Below are 18021 nucleotides of genomic sequence, written 5' to 3'. Positions count from 1 at the left end.
TCTAAATCTACCACTAGTGAGGTGAAAAAAAAAAAAAAAAAAACAGCACACACTGTGGCAGTGGGTGGGACCCACTGCTACATCATTAGTGGTAGCTCTAAATCATTTTTTATTAAGAGTTTAGAGAATTCTTATATTTCATTACATTTGTTTATATATATAGTATGAATAGATATATTTTGCTTTACTTTGTTTAGAAACTACAGTACACATTATGATTTTTATTTTTTTAAAATTTATAATTAAAAATTATATTTTAATAGAATATAGAAAATATAGAAAGTTTGTTAATAGAATGGAGAAAGAATAGGAAATTTATTAGAAGAAATAAATGAAAAAGTGATTTTAAAATAAAAATTAAATTTTTTAATAATATTTTAGGATAAAATATAATAAGCTGGTAAGGCGAAGTGCAATTTACCCTATATTTTCACACATATATAAGCTTAACCAATTCAAATAACATTTTATAAAAGAAACGCAAGAGATGGAGGGAAAGCGGTCGAATACGAAACCCAGCGATTTGTTGAAGAAGATCAGAGGTAATTTCAATCGATCCCAAACCACTTCAAGTAAATCAATCATCTATTTGATCCTTCTAACGATGATTTTTCACTTATCCTTCTCATTTTTTATTTTTTATTTTTGGATTTTTTGTTGGGTAGAAATAACTCGATCGATTCTCGAAGATATATGTAAAGGACGATCGCCATCGCTATACATCGATCGCTTCAGAAATTATTGCACAGACGATACTGGAAACTGGTTTGATTCCTTTAATTGCTTCGAATCTGAATTTCTCTGCTGTTTTTTAGAAGTAATTTAGTTTTGAAGGTCGAATTTGCTCTGAGTTTTGCTTTGAATGGAAACGAACACAAGTAATATACTTCCGAAATGATAACCTAATTGTGAATTGAGCTTTTATGTTTGGATGATGAGAACTGGCAATCTCTTTGGCTTCTCTACTTGTTTGATTTGTATGGAGTGAGTTAAGCTCTTTAGAAGTACAAATTCAGTTGATGGGAACATTGAATTTTGATGATTTTTGTATTTTTAGGCTGTGTTTGGTTCATGGATTTGGAAATGGAATGAGAAAAGGTATGTGAAATGTGAATGAAATATAACTACATTTCATACACTTTTTCTCTCTGTTCCTTTCCATGAACCAAACACAGCATAAGGGATCGTTTGGATGCAAAGCCATTGCATATGTTGTCTGTCTTTCAAAGTAAAGGGGGAAAGGAAAAAAAATAGAGTGAACATGTGTTTTGTGTCTGAGTTTTTGAAATTACTATGCAATAACATCGAAGAAGCCGAAGGCTGTGTTTGGATCATAGATTTAGGTAGAGATTTGGAAAGGGAAAGGGGAAAAGTGGGTTCCATTTTTTAAATTTCTATCCAAATCCATGATCCAAACACAACCTAAGGTATGAAAAAGTGGAAATCAAGTTTTCAATGCAGGGAATGGGAAGAAAAAAAAAACACAAAATTTTACCAAAGGGACCATTGTTTAGTTTTGGAGAAAACTTATTGTAGAGATAAATGAACATGGCCCTCATACACATTTATTTGTCACCATTTTTAGATTTCTACGTGGATAGCTAATTTGTGACAATTTTTTTATTGATATATATTTTTAATTTATGTAGCTACACTACTTACAATTCTGTTTTACAGAATCATTTAACTGCTTTTGGGTTTCAAATTAAGAGGTAATTTTCCTCATCTAAGATGATTACAATTTACAAGCATATCATTGATGAATGTGTTTTAAAAGCCTTAAAGATTGTGATTTGCTTCTTTAGGGAATTGACTATTTTGTAAGAAACAATTCATATACTCTCTTTGTCCCATATTTTTGGTCCACTATTCCATTTTGGGGCTCCTAAATGGGCGTCCCTTTGAAAATTCAATAAACTTAATCTCATAGACGGATAGTTTTGAGAATTTAGACTATAATGGTTGGGTTTAATGCATACCATGCTTGTCCCCTTAAAACCTTAAAAAGTCGTATTTCTTATAGGAGACACCCCCCCCCCCCCCCCCCCCCCCCCACCCACACACACACACACACACACACACCCAAAAAAAAAAAAAAAAGGATGTAGGGAGTGTTAAAGTATATCCAGTGGAAGTTAACTATTTACATAATCATACTCAATTTATATGTATTGTGTGTATGCAGTTTTTGCCGCTTGGATTTGTCCATTGGAAAGGAAGTTCTTGCACTACAGAGGGAGTGCCATGCTCGTAGGCTAGGTGAGTCATGCTTGGTGTGTAGTGTCATAATTTCTATTGCTTCCCCACGAAGTTTTGAATTTGTTAAAAAGATAAGATCAGCAAAAAAGTATGGTGTAGGTGCTCACACGGTCTCTTCATTTTCAGATGTCTTGCTAAGAGTGCTACTGATTGTTCAGCAACTTCTACAAGAAAACAGGCATGGTTCAAAAAGAGACATATATTACATGCATCCTTCTGTTTTTCAAGGTGAATCTAGTTTTTTTCTTTTGGCATTCATATCATGGTTACTTGAAAGTCTGAAAATAATATGCTTGATGTAATTACTGCCAACACGATGCGTTATGCTACAAAAGTTTGCATTGCAAGGTCCATTTTCATTTAATTATTATTTATTATAGTAAATCATATTTAAGGAATAAGGAAGATGTACCATGGTAGTTAGTAACTATGATTCTGTTAGAGATTGAAGAGAACCTGGAGTATCATTTTTTGTGTCAGCTGCATTGTCTTTGAGACTCCAAAGCTCTTCTGTGCATAACGTTTTTGCTTTCTCAATGTAATGCTCTACTTAATGGAGACTACTTTATATATATATATATATATATATTTTAAAAATGTAACACTCTCTTTCTATTTATGCAAAGCAGAGCAGTCAGTTGTAGACCGAGCAATCAATGACATTTGCATCCTTCTGCATTGCAGTCGTCACAACCTAAATGTGGTATGACAGTGACACCTTGCTACTAGTACATGATTATGAAATCTTTGTATTCGTTCTTCTCTAGTTTACTTCAAGTTTATAGAAAACATTTTGGTTGATTTCTATACATGAAGTCACATACTGCTTTGCTGTGCCCTATGCAGTAAACAAAAACAGTGGCTTCACTACATTCTTACTGTTGGAAATCTCGATTGATATTGATGTGAAAAATGTTTCGTTAACTCACGAGGTCATAAGTTGAGAAAATTTTCCTAATGGGTTGATCGCTGGCTGTTTTCCAAACTCTTGCTCTGTGTTTTAGTTTCAAAGTAAACTTGCTATCTATTAAAATATTGGGTAAACTACCAATTTCGCATCAAGTCCTATTGAAAATAAGTCTTAGCAAAACTGTCGCTAAAAATAAGTTTTTGTGACGATTTTTTGCAAATGTCGCTAAAATTTGACAGTTAGTGACTTTTTTTTGTCACAATTTTTATAAATTGTTGCTAAAAACTTATAATTAGTGACGTTTTTATGTGACGAATTTTTTAAACTATCACTAAAGCTTATAATTATGACATTTTGTGTGACAATTTTCAAATTATCGATGAAAATTAACAATAAGTGACATTTTTTAATAATATTTGATGAAAAACGCCATTAATTATTATAGGACCTATTGAATAATAAGTCTACTTATTATGACCTACACGTAAGTCCCCCTTAAATATTTATTTCATGTTGATTTCTTTCTGCAGGTGTCTGCTGGAAAAGGGTGGGTACCTACTTATGAATCACGATCACTTGATAACTATTCTGTGAAATGAACATTCTCTTTAAACAATTTACTCTGAGTATATTTTGCATTTGAAATGTATGTGCTCTTTCTGATGACTGTAACATAAGTTTTGTAGTCGTCCCTATTAGTTTCATATAGCACAACTGTGTCTCTGTTCATTCGAGTAGTTTTATAATTCATGGTACTAATTAAGGCAAAGTGGGAAACTGCATCTGCTGATGATTTCTAGTGATTAGATATATTATAATGATTTCCTGTAATTTTATGATTTTGATATCTACCCTAAGTTAGTATTTCTTTTTCCATCTTAAGATCCTTGTCCATAGTCACTCTGGTTGAAGCATCTGCATGGAACCAATATGCAATGTGCTTCATTTTATGTTTTATTTCAATTATGCCTGTATAGATACTACCTACCTCTTTTAGCCACTGCAATTGTATTATAGCATTTAATACTATGTGTTAGAATTTACCATCGCCTACCATCACTACCACCTCACCTACTCCACTAAACCTAACCCACTACACCACTACCACCTCACCTACTCCACTAAACCTAACCCACTACCACCATCCACTACACCTACATCTATATAAGGAATCATTTGTAATAGACAGAATATCAATAACATCAATCAATAATACATAAATTCTTACATGGTATCAGAGCTATAGGTTAAAGATCTTGGTGTTCTTCGCCTTCCGGCGGGCGGCAACCTTGCCTTGACCGCCCGCCGGATCTCAACCAATTCAAACCTCCCTCTCCCTTTTTTTTTTTTTTTGTAGCCTCTCTTTCTTTTTTCTTGTGCTCGGACAGAATGTCCTTATCGGTACGCTTTGTTGCTGTAGACTTGATTTGTTTGTCTATCCAAGAAATGCGATTCTTTAATTCATCGATTTCTTCAGTTCCTCTCGTTCAGCAGGAAGTTCATTCTCATACAGAAAATTATATCTCTTCTTGAACCCATCCTCATCAAAATTGTCGCATAATGATTCAAAGCGGGGATCACGTACCACCTTCTTAGGAACTTGAATGACCTCTCTAAATCTGCCAACTGGCTTCTTGGCACTGACCTCCATTGGCCTGTTCTTGTTAGCCCGGCCTCCCTTTTTCTCAGAATTCGGCTTCTTGTACACTGCATGCGACCCATTAGAGCGTGCCTTCTGCAGATCCTCAAATGTAACATCCGCAAGCTCTCGCTCTATCTCCCTCTCATCTTCGGAAGAAGATTCGTGTTCGCCACTCTCAGCGAGCTCCGATCTGATTTCTATCCTCACTTTTTCATTTCTTGTTCCTCAGTTGGTTCTGTGAGTGCTATCTGTAAGGATGCCAAGGCAGTTTGTGCTGGTTTTCTTCTTGTTGTTAGTTGCATTCACTTCTCATTTTGGTTGGACTGAACGAATTGTGAATGAAAGCAGCGACACATTTCAAAGAGGGAAGAATCTGTCAAAGAAAAGCAGCGACACATTCCCCAGAACCCACCGTCTCTCTCCCTTTACAAAGGTTGATTCTCCAAAGGTTGTGTCTCCCAGCGCACATGCCTTCAATTAATATATTCTTATTATTATTATTATTACTATTATTTAAAAAAAAAAAAAGTCTCCCAGCGCACATGCCTTCAATTAATATATTATTATTATTATTATTAAAAAAAAGAAAAAAAAAAAAAAACATTTTATTATTCCACCACTCTTCTTTTCTTTAAACATAACACCCTCTCTCCGCTCATTCCTTTTATTATTTTTCTTATGCACCCACTCAGACTCCATGTGCTCTTTGACACTTTTTCTCCACCCTTACACACACCCACAAATATATTTTGATTACCCTTCCAAAACAAACATCTCCCTTTTTTTTTTTTTTATTTGTTCTGATCTTTAAAGTTAAAAAAAAAAAAAAAAAAAAAACAACAACAACAACAACAACAAAACAGACAGACGGACTGCAGACCAAACTCATTTTATTCATCTCGGGGCTCACCCCGATCACCATTTTACATTAAAAAAAAAAAAAAAAAAAAAACACAAAAAACAAAACAACCGCACCCACAGAGGGATCTTTCTTCTCTACTCTGCTGCGGGTCTCTTTTTCTTGTTTTTCTCTTGGTTGTCCCGTGACTGCCCAGCCTCGCTGCTTCCTAGACCACCAAGCAAGTTGCCTCCTCCCTGCTCCTCCACTACAGCATATGGCGGCCCTCCAAATCGGAACATAACAGTGGCCTTCCGCTTCAGCTCCTTATTTTCCGCCTTTAGCACACTTATCTCTGCTCGCGCATCCTTATACATGCGTTGGAGCAGAGCCAGTTGGGAGTTTAAATGCTGCACCTCATTTGCCCTACTCTGCAGCCAGTTCGACAAGTTTGTAACCGCAGTCATGGTTTCCACACATGACTTCAAAGTATACTGATTGGCCTCCACATCTGACTGCACTGCCATTCTTTGCTCCACCGACCGCATCGGAAAGTTCAACGGACCAAACTCCGGGGCGCTTGGTTGAGGTTCCAGTGCCACCGCACCAGTTCTCTCTCTTGTTGACTCGTTGAGGTCGGGAAAGAGGGTGAGCAGCCCGCGGGAAGACGACGCCATTTTTCTGGGCTACAAAGTGTTCCACAGTTTCTCTCTCCGCAGAGGCAGAGTTTTTCAGAGAAGGGTTGGTTTCAGAGGTTTCAGAATGGTATGCCTCAGCCTCAGCCTTCGTCTTGGTTAAATAACCAAGGCAGCCACGCGTATCGCGCGCCACTTGACGCCAGACGACAAACGGGCGCGCCAACCAAGACACTCACGTGCCTCGCCATCATGTCCGGCACACCTTTTGATGAATTGGGCACGCCTTTTGATGGCACGCCTTTTGAAAAATTGGGCACACCTTTTGAGGGTGCAACTTTTACAAGGGTCCGACAAGACTCTGTAAACTGTCCCGACATTGATTCCGGTTAGCTCCTTTATGGGTCCGACAACCAAGAAGCCAGTTGGCAGATTTAGAGAGGTCATTCAAGTTCCTAAGAAGGTGGTACGTGATCCCCGCTTTGAATCATTATGCGACAATTTTGATGAGGATGGGTTCAAGAAGAGATATAATTTTCTGTATGAGAATGAACTTCCTGCTGAACGAGAGGAACTGAAGAAATCGATGAATTAAAGAATCGCATTTCTTGGATAGACAAACAAATCAAGTCTACAGCAACAAAGCGTACCGATAAGGACATTCTGTCCGAGCACAAGAAAAAAGAAAGAGAGGCTACAAAAAAAAAAAAAAAAGGGAGAGGGAGGTTTGAATTGGTTGAGATCCGGCGGGCGGTCAAGGCAAGGTTGCCGCCCGCCGGAAGGCGAAGAACACCAAGATCTTTAACCTATAGCTCTGATACCATGTAAGAATTTATGTATTATTGATTGATGTTATTGATATTCTGTCTATTACAAATGATTCCTTATATAGATGTAGGTGTAGTGGATGGTGGTAGTGGGTTAGGTTTAGTGGAGTAGGTGAGGTGGTAGTGGTGTAGTGGGTTAGGTTTAGTGGAGTAGGTGAGGTGGTAGTGGTGTAGTGGGTTAGGTTTAGTGGAGTAGGTGAGGTGGTAGTGATGGTAGGTGATGGTAAATTCTAACACTATGCATAATTTCTCACTTACCTAATATCCACCAAGATGAAGACATTTTCAATTTGTTGAGTTGATATCATGGCTAGCCTCTGCTCATTCCTTAATGTTTCATTGTCCTTAGTATGGCATTGGTCCTAATACTTATTGGCATTGATTCCATGCTAGATTGGTGATGGGTTGGTTGAGATTCCTAGAAGCTGGAAGGAAATTTGATTGCATAAACAATCTTAATACTGTAAGAAAAGGAGATTATCTTTTTAATTATATGGCATTACAATCTCAACTAAAATGTCCATATCTGGTGATTTGGCAGGCTCATCCTGTTCCTGTGCATGTTGAAGAAGTCAAAGGTATCCAGATTCCAAAGGATTGAAAGAGTGATATAAGACATTTTGATGATCTGCTTTTTAATGAAATGCATTTCTATGGTTTGGGCTGTGTAACCTTTACCCTTGAAATAAGTACTGTAGTATGAACTTGATTGGCCGAGGATTATTTCATTTATTTTATCAACTCTATGCTAAAACAAATATGCTCAGAAATAAATTGATTTCCCCCTTAATTCTTGCACATAGATATAGTTAGTGTTGCCCACTACATACTAGTCATAGAGAAAGAATCAGGTAAACCTCCTCTTTGGTAAGATTCATGGTTTAGCTTGATTTTTCTATTTGTTTGTTGACTTCTAATGGTAACAACACCGTTGTTGAGTTTTCATCTCGCAGTGTTCCAGAGATTAGCAAATGATCAGTTTTGCAACAGAAATCGCTGCATCATAATCACAGTAGGTATACCTTTAGTTCAACTTATCCTTAAAATCAGTTTTAACTATGTTTTTCTAACAGGGAAGAGGATATCCCGATGTCCCCACAAGAAGGTAAAGCTTCATATTTTACCTTCTCAAAATATTCCTCTTTTCGTTTTGGTCTTACATCTATTTGTTCTTCTATAATTTATGCATCATTACTCATTTAGGTTTTTACGGCTTCTTATTGAAAAGCTGAGCCTGCCTGCCTATTGCTTGGTAGATTGTGATCCATACGGTTTTGACATCTTGACCACTTACCGTTTTGGTTCTCTGGTAATGTTTCTTGGTTAAAGGATTTTTGAATTTCATTGTCATAAGCAATCTGAATTGTTCTTTTTTTTTTTTGTCCTTTTTTTTTGTGGCTCTAATGTTTTCATTCTTTTTGGAAGCAAATGGCCTATGATGCACAATTTCTACGTGTCCCTGAGATACGTTGGCTTGGAGTTTTTCCTTCGGACTCTGAGAAATATGATCTTCCACAACAGTGTCTCCTTCCTTTGACAGCAGAAGGTGAGATGGGTGTCAAATTGTTTATATATTTTTAGAAGGCTTTCTTTCATTTTAGTGAATACATATCAATTTCTTGTTAGATAAGTCAAAAATTGAAGCAATGTTGCCAAGGTGTTACCTGCAACGAGAAGTCCCTCATTGGAGGTAGATTTCTGTGACTTCTATTTCTTTTTAACTAACTTTCTATTTTTCTCAACTAACTAAAAAAAAACTAGTTATGAAAATATGGTTTGTTTTCGATGTTAGATTGGAACTAGAATTGTTGCTGCAAAGAGGAGTGAAATTTGAGATTGAAGCATTGTCTGTGCATTCACTTTCATTCCTATCAGAGGAGTACATACCAACCAAGATTAAAGGTGGAGTGCACATCTAGAAGCTTTACATTTGCAGTATTATATGCAACCATATAGAGCACATGATGTGATTTTTGTGATCTGCAAAACAGGCAATTTAAACCGTGGCTTTGTTAGATATTTTCACTACAGACAAGAAAATAATTAAAAAAAAAGGGAAAAGATTATATTGTTTCTAACAGGTTACAGGGCTTTGTTAGATCTATCTAAGGCTGACATTTTGATAATTGGTTGGTTGTCTGGGCCTTCATTATGTGATGTTTTACAGTTTTACACACTTTCGTTCCCACTAAACCCTCATCCCACAAACAATGCTTTGACTGAGGAATATTAAGCATGTGAGATCTTTCAATCAAATTTGTTAATTTACTTGGAGGGAAATAGATTTTTGATTAACTTTCCAAATTGATTTTTTCCTCCCTATTGTGTTGGTTTGAGGGCCGCTTGGCCAACGATAAGGCTTGTTGTTAGCGTTTGTAGGTTTGAGTTATAAAATAACTTCTCCAGAATTAGGGGGTAAGACTACTTGCATCTTGCTCTCCCATACCCTGCTTTAGAGGGAATCTCGTGCATTGGGTCGATTTTTTTTTTTATAATTTTTTTTCTTGGCATACTAAAAGTGGGTTGTGTTTATTAGAACCTAGTATAGTTGATACCTGGCTGATTTCACCAACTACTAAACAGCAAATTGGGCTGTTCACTTGTTGGGCTCTGTTGGATGGGCTTGAGCATGAATTGTAAAGGGCCACGTCTTTTTTTTCTCTAGTTTATTGGGTTCATCTTTTAATGAAATTTGGTTTGTAATAGAGATTGGAAAACAAGCATCACAATGACATCCATTTGAAAGGAGATGAGGAAGAGAAGGCCAACTCAAAAATTTAAATTTTAAATTTTGAATTTTTATTATACTTAATATGAATTTACTAATAAAGACATTACATATTAAATATTAAAATAAAATATTATTTTTTTCTCATTGTATACCCTAATCAATTATATGTCTTCTTATTCAAATTTCTTCATTTTTTCTCTAAATTTCAATTATTTTTTTATTTTTTATTTTTTTTCACTCCAAAATTTCAATTCACTCCACCAAAACACACCATTATTTTTTATTGTATTATTAGTTGTACTTAAAAAACCTGCCGCTTTCAATGAACATTTAATTATATATATGTATATCTCAGTATGTTTACATGGTTTTCATTTATCAAATTCAAGCTTCAAATTTCACCTATTTCAACTTATGTACATCAACCCTAAATTTGTGTTTGTGTTTGTGTTTCTTATTTTACTAAATCATGAATTTTGTTTGTTCTAATCATGTGGATTAATAGTCCAATCATGTCATTAGTGTAAAATTGCTATCTTTTGGTGTATTATTATGCAAACTAGGTTAAATATAATGAACTTATATGTATATATATCTGTATGTATGTATATATATATATATATATATATCAAAATCAAGTTTTAATTTTGACTGATTTGGTCTAATATGCATTACGTTGGTTATCTGAAAAAATAATGTGTATTGGATTAATAACAAGACAAGTCACTAATCCTAAGCTCAAAAGAAAAGTTTTTCAAAATTAATTTGAATTTTTTAATTTATTTTATTTGGGTGTACTTCAAAAGGGTAATTTGGGGAGAAAAAAAGGTGTACTGAAAATAAATTTTATTTAATAGGGTGTATTAAAAAATTGGGCCCACTTAAATATTTTTGGGTGTAAATAGAATTGTCCGGAAGAGAAATGTTCTTTTAACTTCATTCGGGCCTTGTTTGGCATGATTTAAAAAAGTCAAAAAGTTAAAAAGTCACTATCTTATTTAAATCACATCATCTTATTTAAGTCACATCACCTTTTTAACACATCACTTCAAACTTATATTTCATAAAAAGTCAAAAAATGCACTTATTTAGATCATCTCAAACCACTCCTCAATATATCACAAGTAAAATTCTTAGGAAAATTTACCCATAAGTCCTAGTTTCTGAAAAGTTGAACCATTTAGTCCTAAAAGTTTTCTTATCCTCCATTTAGTCCCATTTGCACATCAATCTAATGTTCGAAACATTAATCTGATGTTCGAAATTTAATGTTCGAAATATTAATCTGATATTTGAAACATTGTAATAGGACCTTTCAGTCTATAAGAAAATTTTTAGGACTAAACAGTGTATAAGTTATTGATTTGGGATTTATTGGTGCATCCCCCTTAATTCCAATAACCTTTTCGGCAGTATTGGGTAAAAATAGAAAAAAAATTATTTCAAAACAATAATTTATCTTTTTTATCAAATAATTTTGTTAATTATGGCATTATTACCAAAACAAAATAATTCTTCAACCTAATGTCATACACACTCCCAAAAAATGATTTTTTTCATCAATTTTCTCTTTGTATCGTTCCAATTTTATTAGATGTCCCAGAGGGACCATCAATTTTCTCTAGTTATACTGAATATTCAATAGTAAAAAGACACAATGAGTTACTTACCCCCAAAATCTTGAAAATATTTTCAAACATTAAAAAAGACATTAATTAGAGGTGAGATGAATTATTATGGTATCTAGAGACATAAATTTGCAGTACAAAGAAAGATTTATTGAACCATATTTAATTTCCACATGAACCAATTAGAAGCTTGCCTTTATATTTTGTTATGGTAATTCAAATGCTATTCGATTCTGTTTCCATTTTTCATAATGATATGAATATTGAAACCTCTCAATCTCTATAAGTACACACATGAGTCCCCATTTAATCCTAGGGTTGCATTCATAACAAAAGAAGAAGTTGCAGATTATAAATGGAGTCCTACGCAGATGTGGTTCCAATAACTTGATCATATTCATATATTTTACTTTGTTAACTTTATACTTTTATTGAAATATGATTTTTTTTTTTTTTTGGGTGTAGGGTTGAATGTCCATTGTGAGGCATGCAAGATGAAGGTGTATGAAGTTCTCAGATCCATCTCTGGTAATCTTCATCTATGTTGAATCAACCCTAAGCTTTTATTATTATATTTTAATTTTTTTTAGTGTTTTTCTCATTTTCATTAAACTTGCGTCAACCTTAACATTTTCAATAATGTTATACTTGTCATATTTTTATATTATATTATATTTATTATTTAATACTACAAATCTATAACTAGTTGTCTAATGGATTCCATATAATCTCATTAATGTTCAACAATTGTCAAGAATTTCACATAAGATAATAAATAAATAAAATGATATAAAAAAACGAAAAGTGTAGCATTACTCTAGTGTTTTTTTTAAAAAAATTCAAACATACACGAACACATTTTTGTTTACCAAGATGGAGAGCGAAATTTTCATGTAGAGAATCAAAACACTACAAGAAAAAATACATTTTAGTCGCCAAAAGTGAATTTTTAGTCGCCAAAAGTCAAGTTTTAATTTTCCCCGATTAAATTTTTTAGTCGCCAGCTTGGTCGCTGGAAAACTGTCGCGAAAGGTATTGGCGACTAACAAACTTTTAGTCGCCCAAAAACCAAGTCTGTAGCGACTAAAATTTTCGTCGCCAAAGATCATTTATATTTTTTAAATTATACATTCGGCGACTAAATTTTTTTTGTTGCCAATAGTGAATTATTTTTTTTTTAATTTATACATTTGCCGACTATTTTTTCGTCGCCAATACTGAAACTTTTGGCGACCACCTGTTTTAGTCGCCAAAAGCTTATTTCAGAAAAAAAAAAAAAAAAAAAAATTACCCTCTACTCTTCCCAAATTTTGAACCACCAACTTTTCGCATTCTAAACCTCCACCAACACACTCTCTCCACTATGCCACAATAACACCACATGAATACATATGCAAAATATATTATTTATATAGTATATTGACCCGTATTAATATTAACCTATATATATAAACATAATTATTTTTATTCAAATATAATTTATATAAAAAATAAATTATTTATTTTTTTAAAAAAAGGAGCCACTTTTGGCGACTAAATTTTTTTTTAGTCGCCAAAAACCTTGATTTTGGTTACTACCAATAATTTAGTCGCTAAAAAAATTAACTTCCGCCTAAAAATAACCACTTTCGACGACTAAAGTGATTTTTAGTCGCCAAAGCCGCCACTTTTGTCAACTAAACTCAATTTTAGTCGCCAATTGTCCATTTTATGCTACTAAATTTTTTTTAGTAGCCAAAAACCTTTATTTTTGGCTACAAAAATTTTTTTTGTCAGTAAAACACCTACAATCGGCGACCAAACCATTTTTTAGTCGCCAAAACCTATGCTTTTGGCTACTAATTTCTTTTAGTCGCCAAAAACCTTCACTTTTGGCTACTAAAGTTGTTTTGGTTGCTAAAACCCATATAATCAGCGACTAAACTGATTTTGGTATCAGAGCCAAGTACTGTTGTATCCCGTTTCTAACTACTTTGCTACTTCTGATCAATCTTCTCTTTTGTTTATTTGATTAATCTTGTTTTCAATTCATCTTAATCACCCACAAGATCAGTCTGTTATATCCACCTAGTTTAAGTCACCCACTTTCGTACCTGTCCTGAGTAAGTCCTTAGAATTAGGCCGTGTTGGACTTAGGGGTCTTCCGAATAGGGTATGTATGTATACTAGGTATGAGGTAAAACTGACAAGAATAGGGTATGTATTAAGATATCTGTAAAACTGATTAATTAAACACAACAATGAGTCGATTATTTAGAAGTAACTCATCAGTAAGTTCTAGGTCAACAACTTTGCCCTCAATACCTAATCAAGGATTAGTCATTAATGAGGAAGATGTCGAAATACAAAATGATAAATTTAATGCTGGATGGAATATACCTAAACTGCCAATTAAAGAAATTTATAAAACAACTTTTTTACAAAATGTTTTCAAAGTCACTCTCCATGTTAAAACTATTGAACAAGTCTATGCTTTAGAAAAACCACTACAAACCTGTCAATTATTTGATTCCAAATTAATTAAACGACATTTAGATAATGGTTATAATTTTATGCATATTGGTTTAATTCAAGTTGGTGTCAATCCATTAACTATAGTTGGTAAAAATACCTCTGTTTTATTATGTTTACGCGATGCTCGTTTTCTTAATTACAATGATAGTTTAATGGGTATGATGGAAACTGGTCTCCACAAAGGTCCAGTACATTTCAACTGTTTTCCTGATTTTACACTTAGCCTACGTGATCCACATATTCTCAAAGCTTTAACCTTAAATATTCAATTACATGGTTCGTACACTGAAATGTTAGAAAAAGCTCATAATATTGCTTTAATTTATCGTGTTCATTATAAATGTATGCAGACTAATTTAAATGTTCATGCTTTACATAAAAGCCCCAAAGATAAAACTTTATTAATCCAAAGTAGTAGTAATGGCGAATCCAATATTAATATTCCCCAAATGATTGAATGGCAAAATATCGATTTACCTGAACAATGGATTACTGTCAATGAAAATTATAAACATACTCAACAACAATCCTCTATCCAAGATATTCAAAATATTCAACAATTTAATGATGGTTCTGTTGGAATTAAATTTAATCGGAGCCAATCTTCTCGACATAGTACCTCTAGTGTCCCTACAAAAATTACAACTGATGATGAAATATTTAATACTCCTTTATTCCGCAAAAATAGTCAAATACATCTTGGTCCAACCAACCAACCTTCCCAAAATAAACTAAAAGGAATTGATAATTCTACCACTTCTCAAATAAGTAAACCTGTTTATACTACGACTACACATTTTCCAAAAGAAGAAATAGCTTCTAATACTTCTCCAACACAAACCGATTTCGAAGAATTTATACCACCAGTCAATCCTCAACTCATGACGATCAAAAAAGATTTTCCTCCTGATTTAGATAAATTACTTATTGACTTTAGATCTAAAGAAAATAGAACTAAAAGACATGCTTATCGTGCTAAATATGATTCTACTCAACAATCTAAAATAACTAGACAATGGTATGATTTTATGGTTCAATATGGTTTTGAATTACCCTTCTTTGATTATATGGAGCAATATTACAAAAAGATTAACACAATCACAAAACATAAATGGAAAACTTCTCCCAATACTTCTGTTAGCTCTAATCATCCTCCATTAGAAAACATAATCATTGATCACCAAGGTTCTGAAGTTCCAGCCTCTCCTTTTAAATTACCTGGTACTGACCCTGAACTCAAAAAAGTTATCGAACAAAATAATTATACTAACCAATGTCTCAAAACCATTGGCAAACAATTAGATAAATTAGAAACTAATTTAGATGGCCAATCTGCAAAAACTATTAAACCCTTAGATCAACCTTTACTTAATCTTCCTAGTCATTGCTCCAAACGGACTAGCCTGGTCACTAATGATCAATCAACTGTCAAAGCCATTGAACACTTATTTACTAAATTAACTCCCAATGATACTTCTACTTCCAAGGATAAAGGTGTTACTGTTTTAAATCAACAACCTATTACTAATACTGTTTTTGATCAAACTGAAACCGACACTACTGATAATGAAATTGATCAATTAGCCCAACAATTTCAATCTTCTAATCTTAATAAAATTCATTATCCCAAAGTTAATCCTCAAACTACCAAAAACTGGTATTCTCGACCTACTTCACCAGATCTCCAATTTGAAGAAACCAATCTTAATAATCAATTTTCTGTTTCTGTTAAAAAATTATACGAATGGAATATTGATGGTCTCAGTGAAGATCAGATCCTTCAAAAATTAAATCATTTATCTATGGTAGCAAATAGTTATCTCAGTAATTATCCCCAATATTCTCAATCTGAAATTGTTTCCTTACTCACCTCTGGTTTTACTGGTATGCTCAAATCTTGGTGGGAAAAATACCTTACTGAAGAACAACGTGACACAATCATTTATGCCAATCAAACTGATGAAAATGGTCTACCTATTTTTGATGAAACTATAGGATGTTGTCACCCTGATGGAATCAACCAATTAATCTATACTATCGTCCGACATTTTATTGGCACTCCTACAAATATATACTCTCGCATACATGATCAACTTAGTAATCTTAGTTGTCCAACCTTAAGTGATTTTCGATGGTATAAAGATGTATTTACCTCTCGCGTCATGTTAAGGGAAGACTGTACTAAATCATTTTGGAAAGAAAAATTTATTAATGGATTACCTAGCTTATTTGCTCACAAAATTAGAGATGTTCTTAGTCAACCCACTGGTGTTATTGAATATGATAATTTAACATATGGTAATATAATTAGTACTATTCAAAAAGAAGGCTTAAAAATGTGTATTGATCTTAAGCTTGCTCAAAAAGCCAGTAAAGATAAACATAAAGCTAAATATGAATTAGGCAATTTTTGTGAACAATATGGTTTACCTCCTGTTGCACCCTCTCGAAGGAAATCACATAAATATTCCAAACATAAACACAAATCATCATATAAATATTCTAATAAATACAAAAAGAATTATTCACCTTCCAAATCAAATGATAAATTTTATACTAAACCTAAAAAGAAATATTATAAATTCAAATCCCATCCAAAATCTGAATCTACCAAGGATGTTACCTGCTATAATTGTGGTCAAAAAGGTCATTACTCAAATAAATGTAAAGAAAAACAAAAACTAAAAGAACGAATTAATCAACTACACATTGATGACAATTCTAAAAATCAATTATACGAAATCTTTCAACTAAATCAATCTATTAGTAGTTCCTCTTCTTCTGATCATTCTGATACTTCATCTGATTTCCAATCACTTAGTAATGATTCTGATAATAACATTACTATAGGATGTAATGATGTTTGTTGTAAACCAGTTAAACAAATTACTGTCCTTACCAAAAACACTCAAGAAGAATCCGCGCTTATTGACCTTATTAGTAAATTAGATGATCCAAAATTAAAACAAAAATATACTGATAAATTAAAATCCTTATTAATCCATTCCGATACTAAACCAAAGTTTGATAAACCCATAATCAGCTTAACCAAAACTTTAGAACGATTTAAAAATAAACAAAAAGAAGTTACGTTACAAGATTTACAACACGAGATCAATCAGATTAAACTAACAATCAAATAATTACAACATAAAGATAAAAAACTCGAAGATGAAATTATTACTTTAAAACTTAATAAAAGTTTAGATAATTTCCAAAATAATGAGCAAGAATCCCCACATGAACATGAATCTGATCCTCCTAATCCTGACAATGTACTATTTGACGACCGATCACCTCACTCTCAATCCAACAATCCTGAAGAAAAACGGTTAAGTCTAATTAATAAGCTTTACATTCAAAAATGGTATTCTAAAATTAAAATAATTGTCAATGATTTTGAATTAGAATTAATTGCTTTAATTGATACTGGTGCTGATTTAAATTGTATACAAGAAGGTTTACTTCCTACGACATATTATGAAAAATGTCAAGAGAAATTAACTTCTGCTAATGGTACTAGAATGCATATCAAATATAAATTACCTAAAGTTCATGTTTGTCAAGATAATGTCTGTTTTAAAACCTCTTTTGTTTTAGTCACAAATATGACTGACAAAATTATTTTAGGTTCCCCATTTATATATTTATTATATCTATTTACTACATCTAGTACAGGTATCACTACACACGTTTTAGGCCAACCTGTTACATTTCAATTTTTATCTCCTCCTGAACTATTACACTTAAATCAATTAAAAGACTGTTCTATTTCCCATCAAATTAATCGTCTAACTCGGCATTTAAATTTTCTCAAAGAAGAAATTAATCATAAACGCATTGACCAACAATTGACAAATCCAGTTCTTATTTCTCAAATCACTGATTTCAAATTAAAACTTGAATCAACTGTTTGTTCTACTTTGCCTACTGCATTTTGGCATAGAAAAAAACATGTAGTCACTTTACCTTATATTAAAAATTTTGATGAACGACATATTTCTACTAAATCTCGCCCAATACAAATGAATCATGAA

General features: G+C 33.1%; 1 protein-coding gene and 1 pseudogene across 7 annotated transcripts in view; one reads left to right on the top strand and one right to left on the bottom strand.

Annotated features, from left to right (window-relative positions):
- Positions 1–419: 419 nt before the first annotated feature.
- ATSPO11-1 (Spo11/DNA topoisomerase VI, subunit A protein) overlaps positions 420–18021 on the top strand; it is a 32207-nt gene continuing 14605 nt past the window's right edge. For 2 of the 7 annotated variants that reach the window (XM_082881703.1, XM_082881710.1), the window contains exons 1-16: positions 427–542; positions 666–765; positions 1650–1712; positions 2186–2259; positions 2386–2487; positions 2889–2962; positions 3700–3716; positions 7505–7574; positions 7653–7689; positions 7915–7962; positions 8065–8216; positions 8340–8420; positions 8537–8657; positions 8738–8801; positions 8904–9013; positions 11936–11998. In XM_082881703.1, the coding sequence (XP_082737829.1) occupies positions 488–542; positions 666–765; positions 1650–1712; positions 2186–2259; positions 2386–2487; positions 2889–2962; positions 3700–3716; positions 7505–7574; positions 7653–7689; positions 7915–7962; positions 8065–8216; positions 8340–8420; positions 8537–8657; positions 8738–8801; positions 8904–9013; positions 11936–11998 (1231 nt within the window). In that variant the 5' untranslated portion in view covers positions 427–487. Of the gene's footprint in view, positions 543–665; positions 766–1649; positions 1713–2185; positions 2260–2385; positions 2488–2888; positions 2963–3699; positions 3717–7504; positions 7575–7652; positions 7690–7914; positions 7963–8064; positions 8217–8314; positions 8421–8536; positions 8658–8737; positions 8802–8903; positions 9014–11935; positions 11999–18021 lie in introns of all 7 variants that reach the window. The other 5 variants (XM_082881704.1, XM_082881707.1, XM_082881705.1 and 2 more) reach the window with 5 other exon arrangements.
- Positions 4357–5124, bottom strand: LOC145794920 (rRNA biogenesis protein rrp36-like; annotated as a pseudogene).

This window comes from Camellia sinensis, chromosome 7, assembly GCF_055761805.1.
Source record: "Camellia sinensis isolate YWXY chromosome 7, ASM5576180v1, whole genome shotgun sequence".
NCBI lineage: Eukaryota > Viridiplantae > Streptophyta > Magnoliopsida > Ericales > Theaceae > Camellia > Camellia sinensis.
The sequence above is the reverse complement of the archived record's forward strand: the minus strand, read 5'-3'. Positions and strand labels throughout refer to the sequence as shown.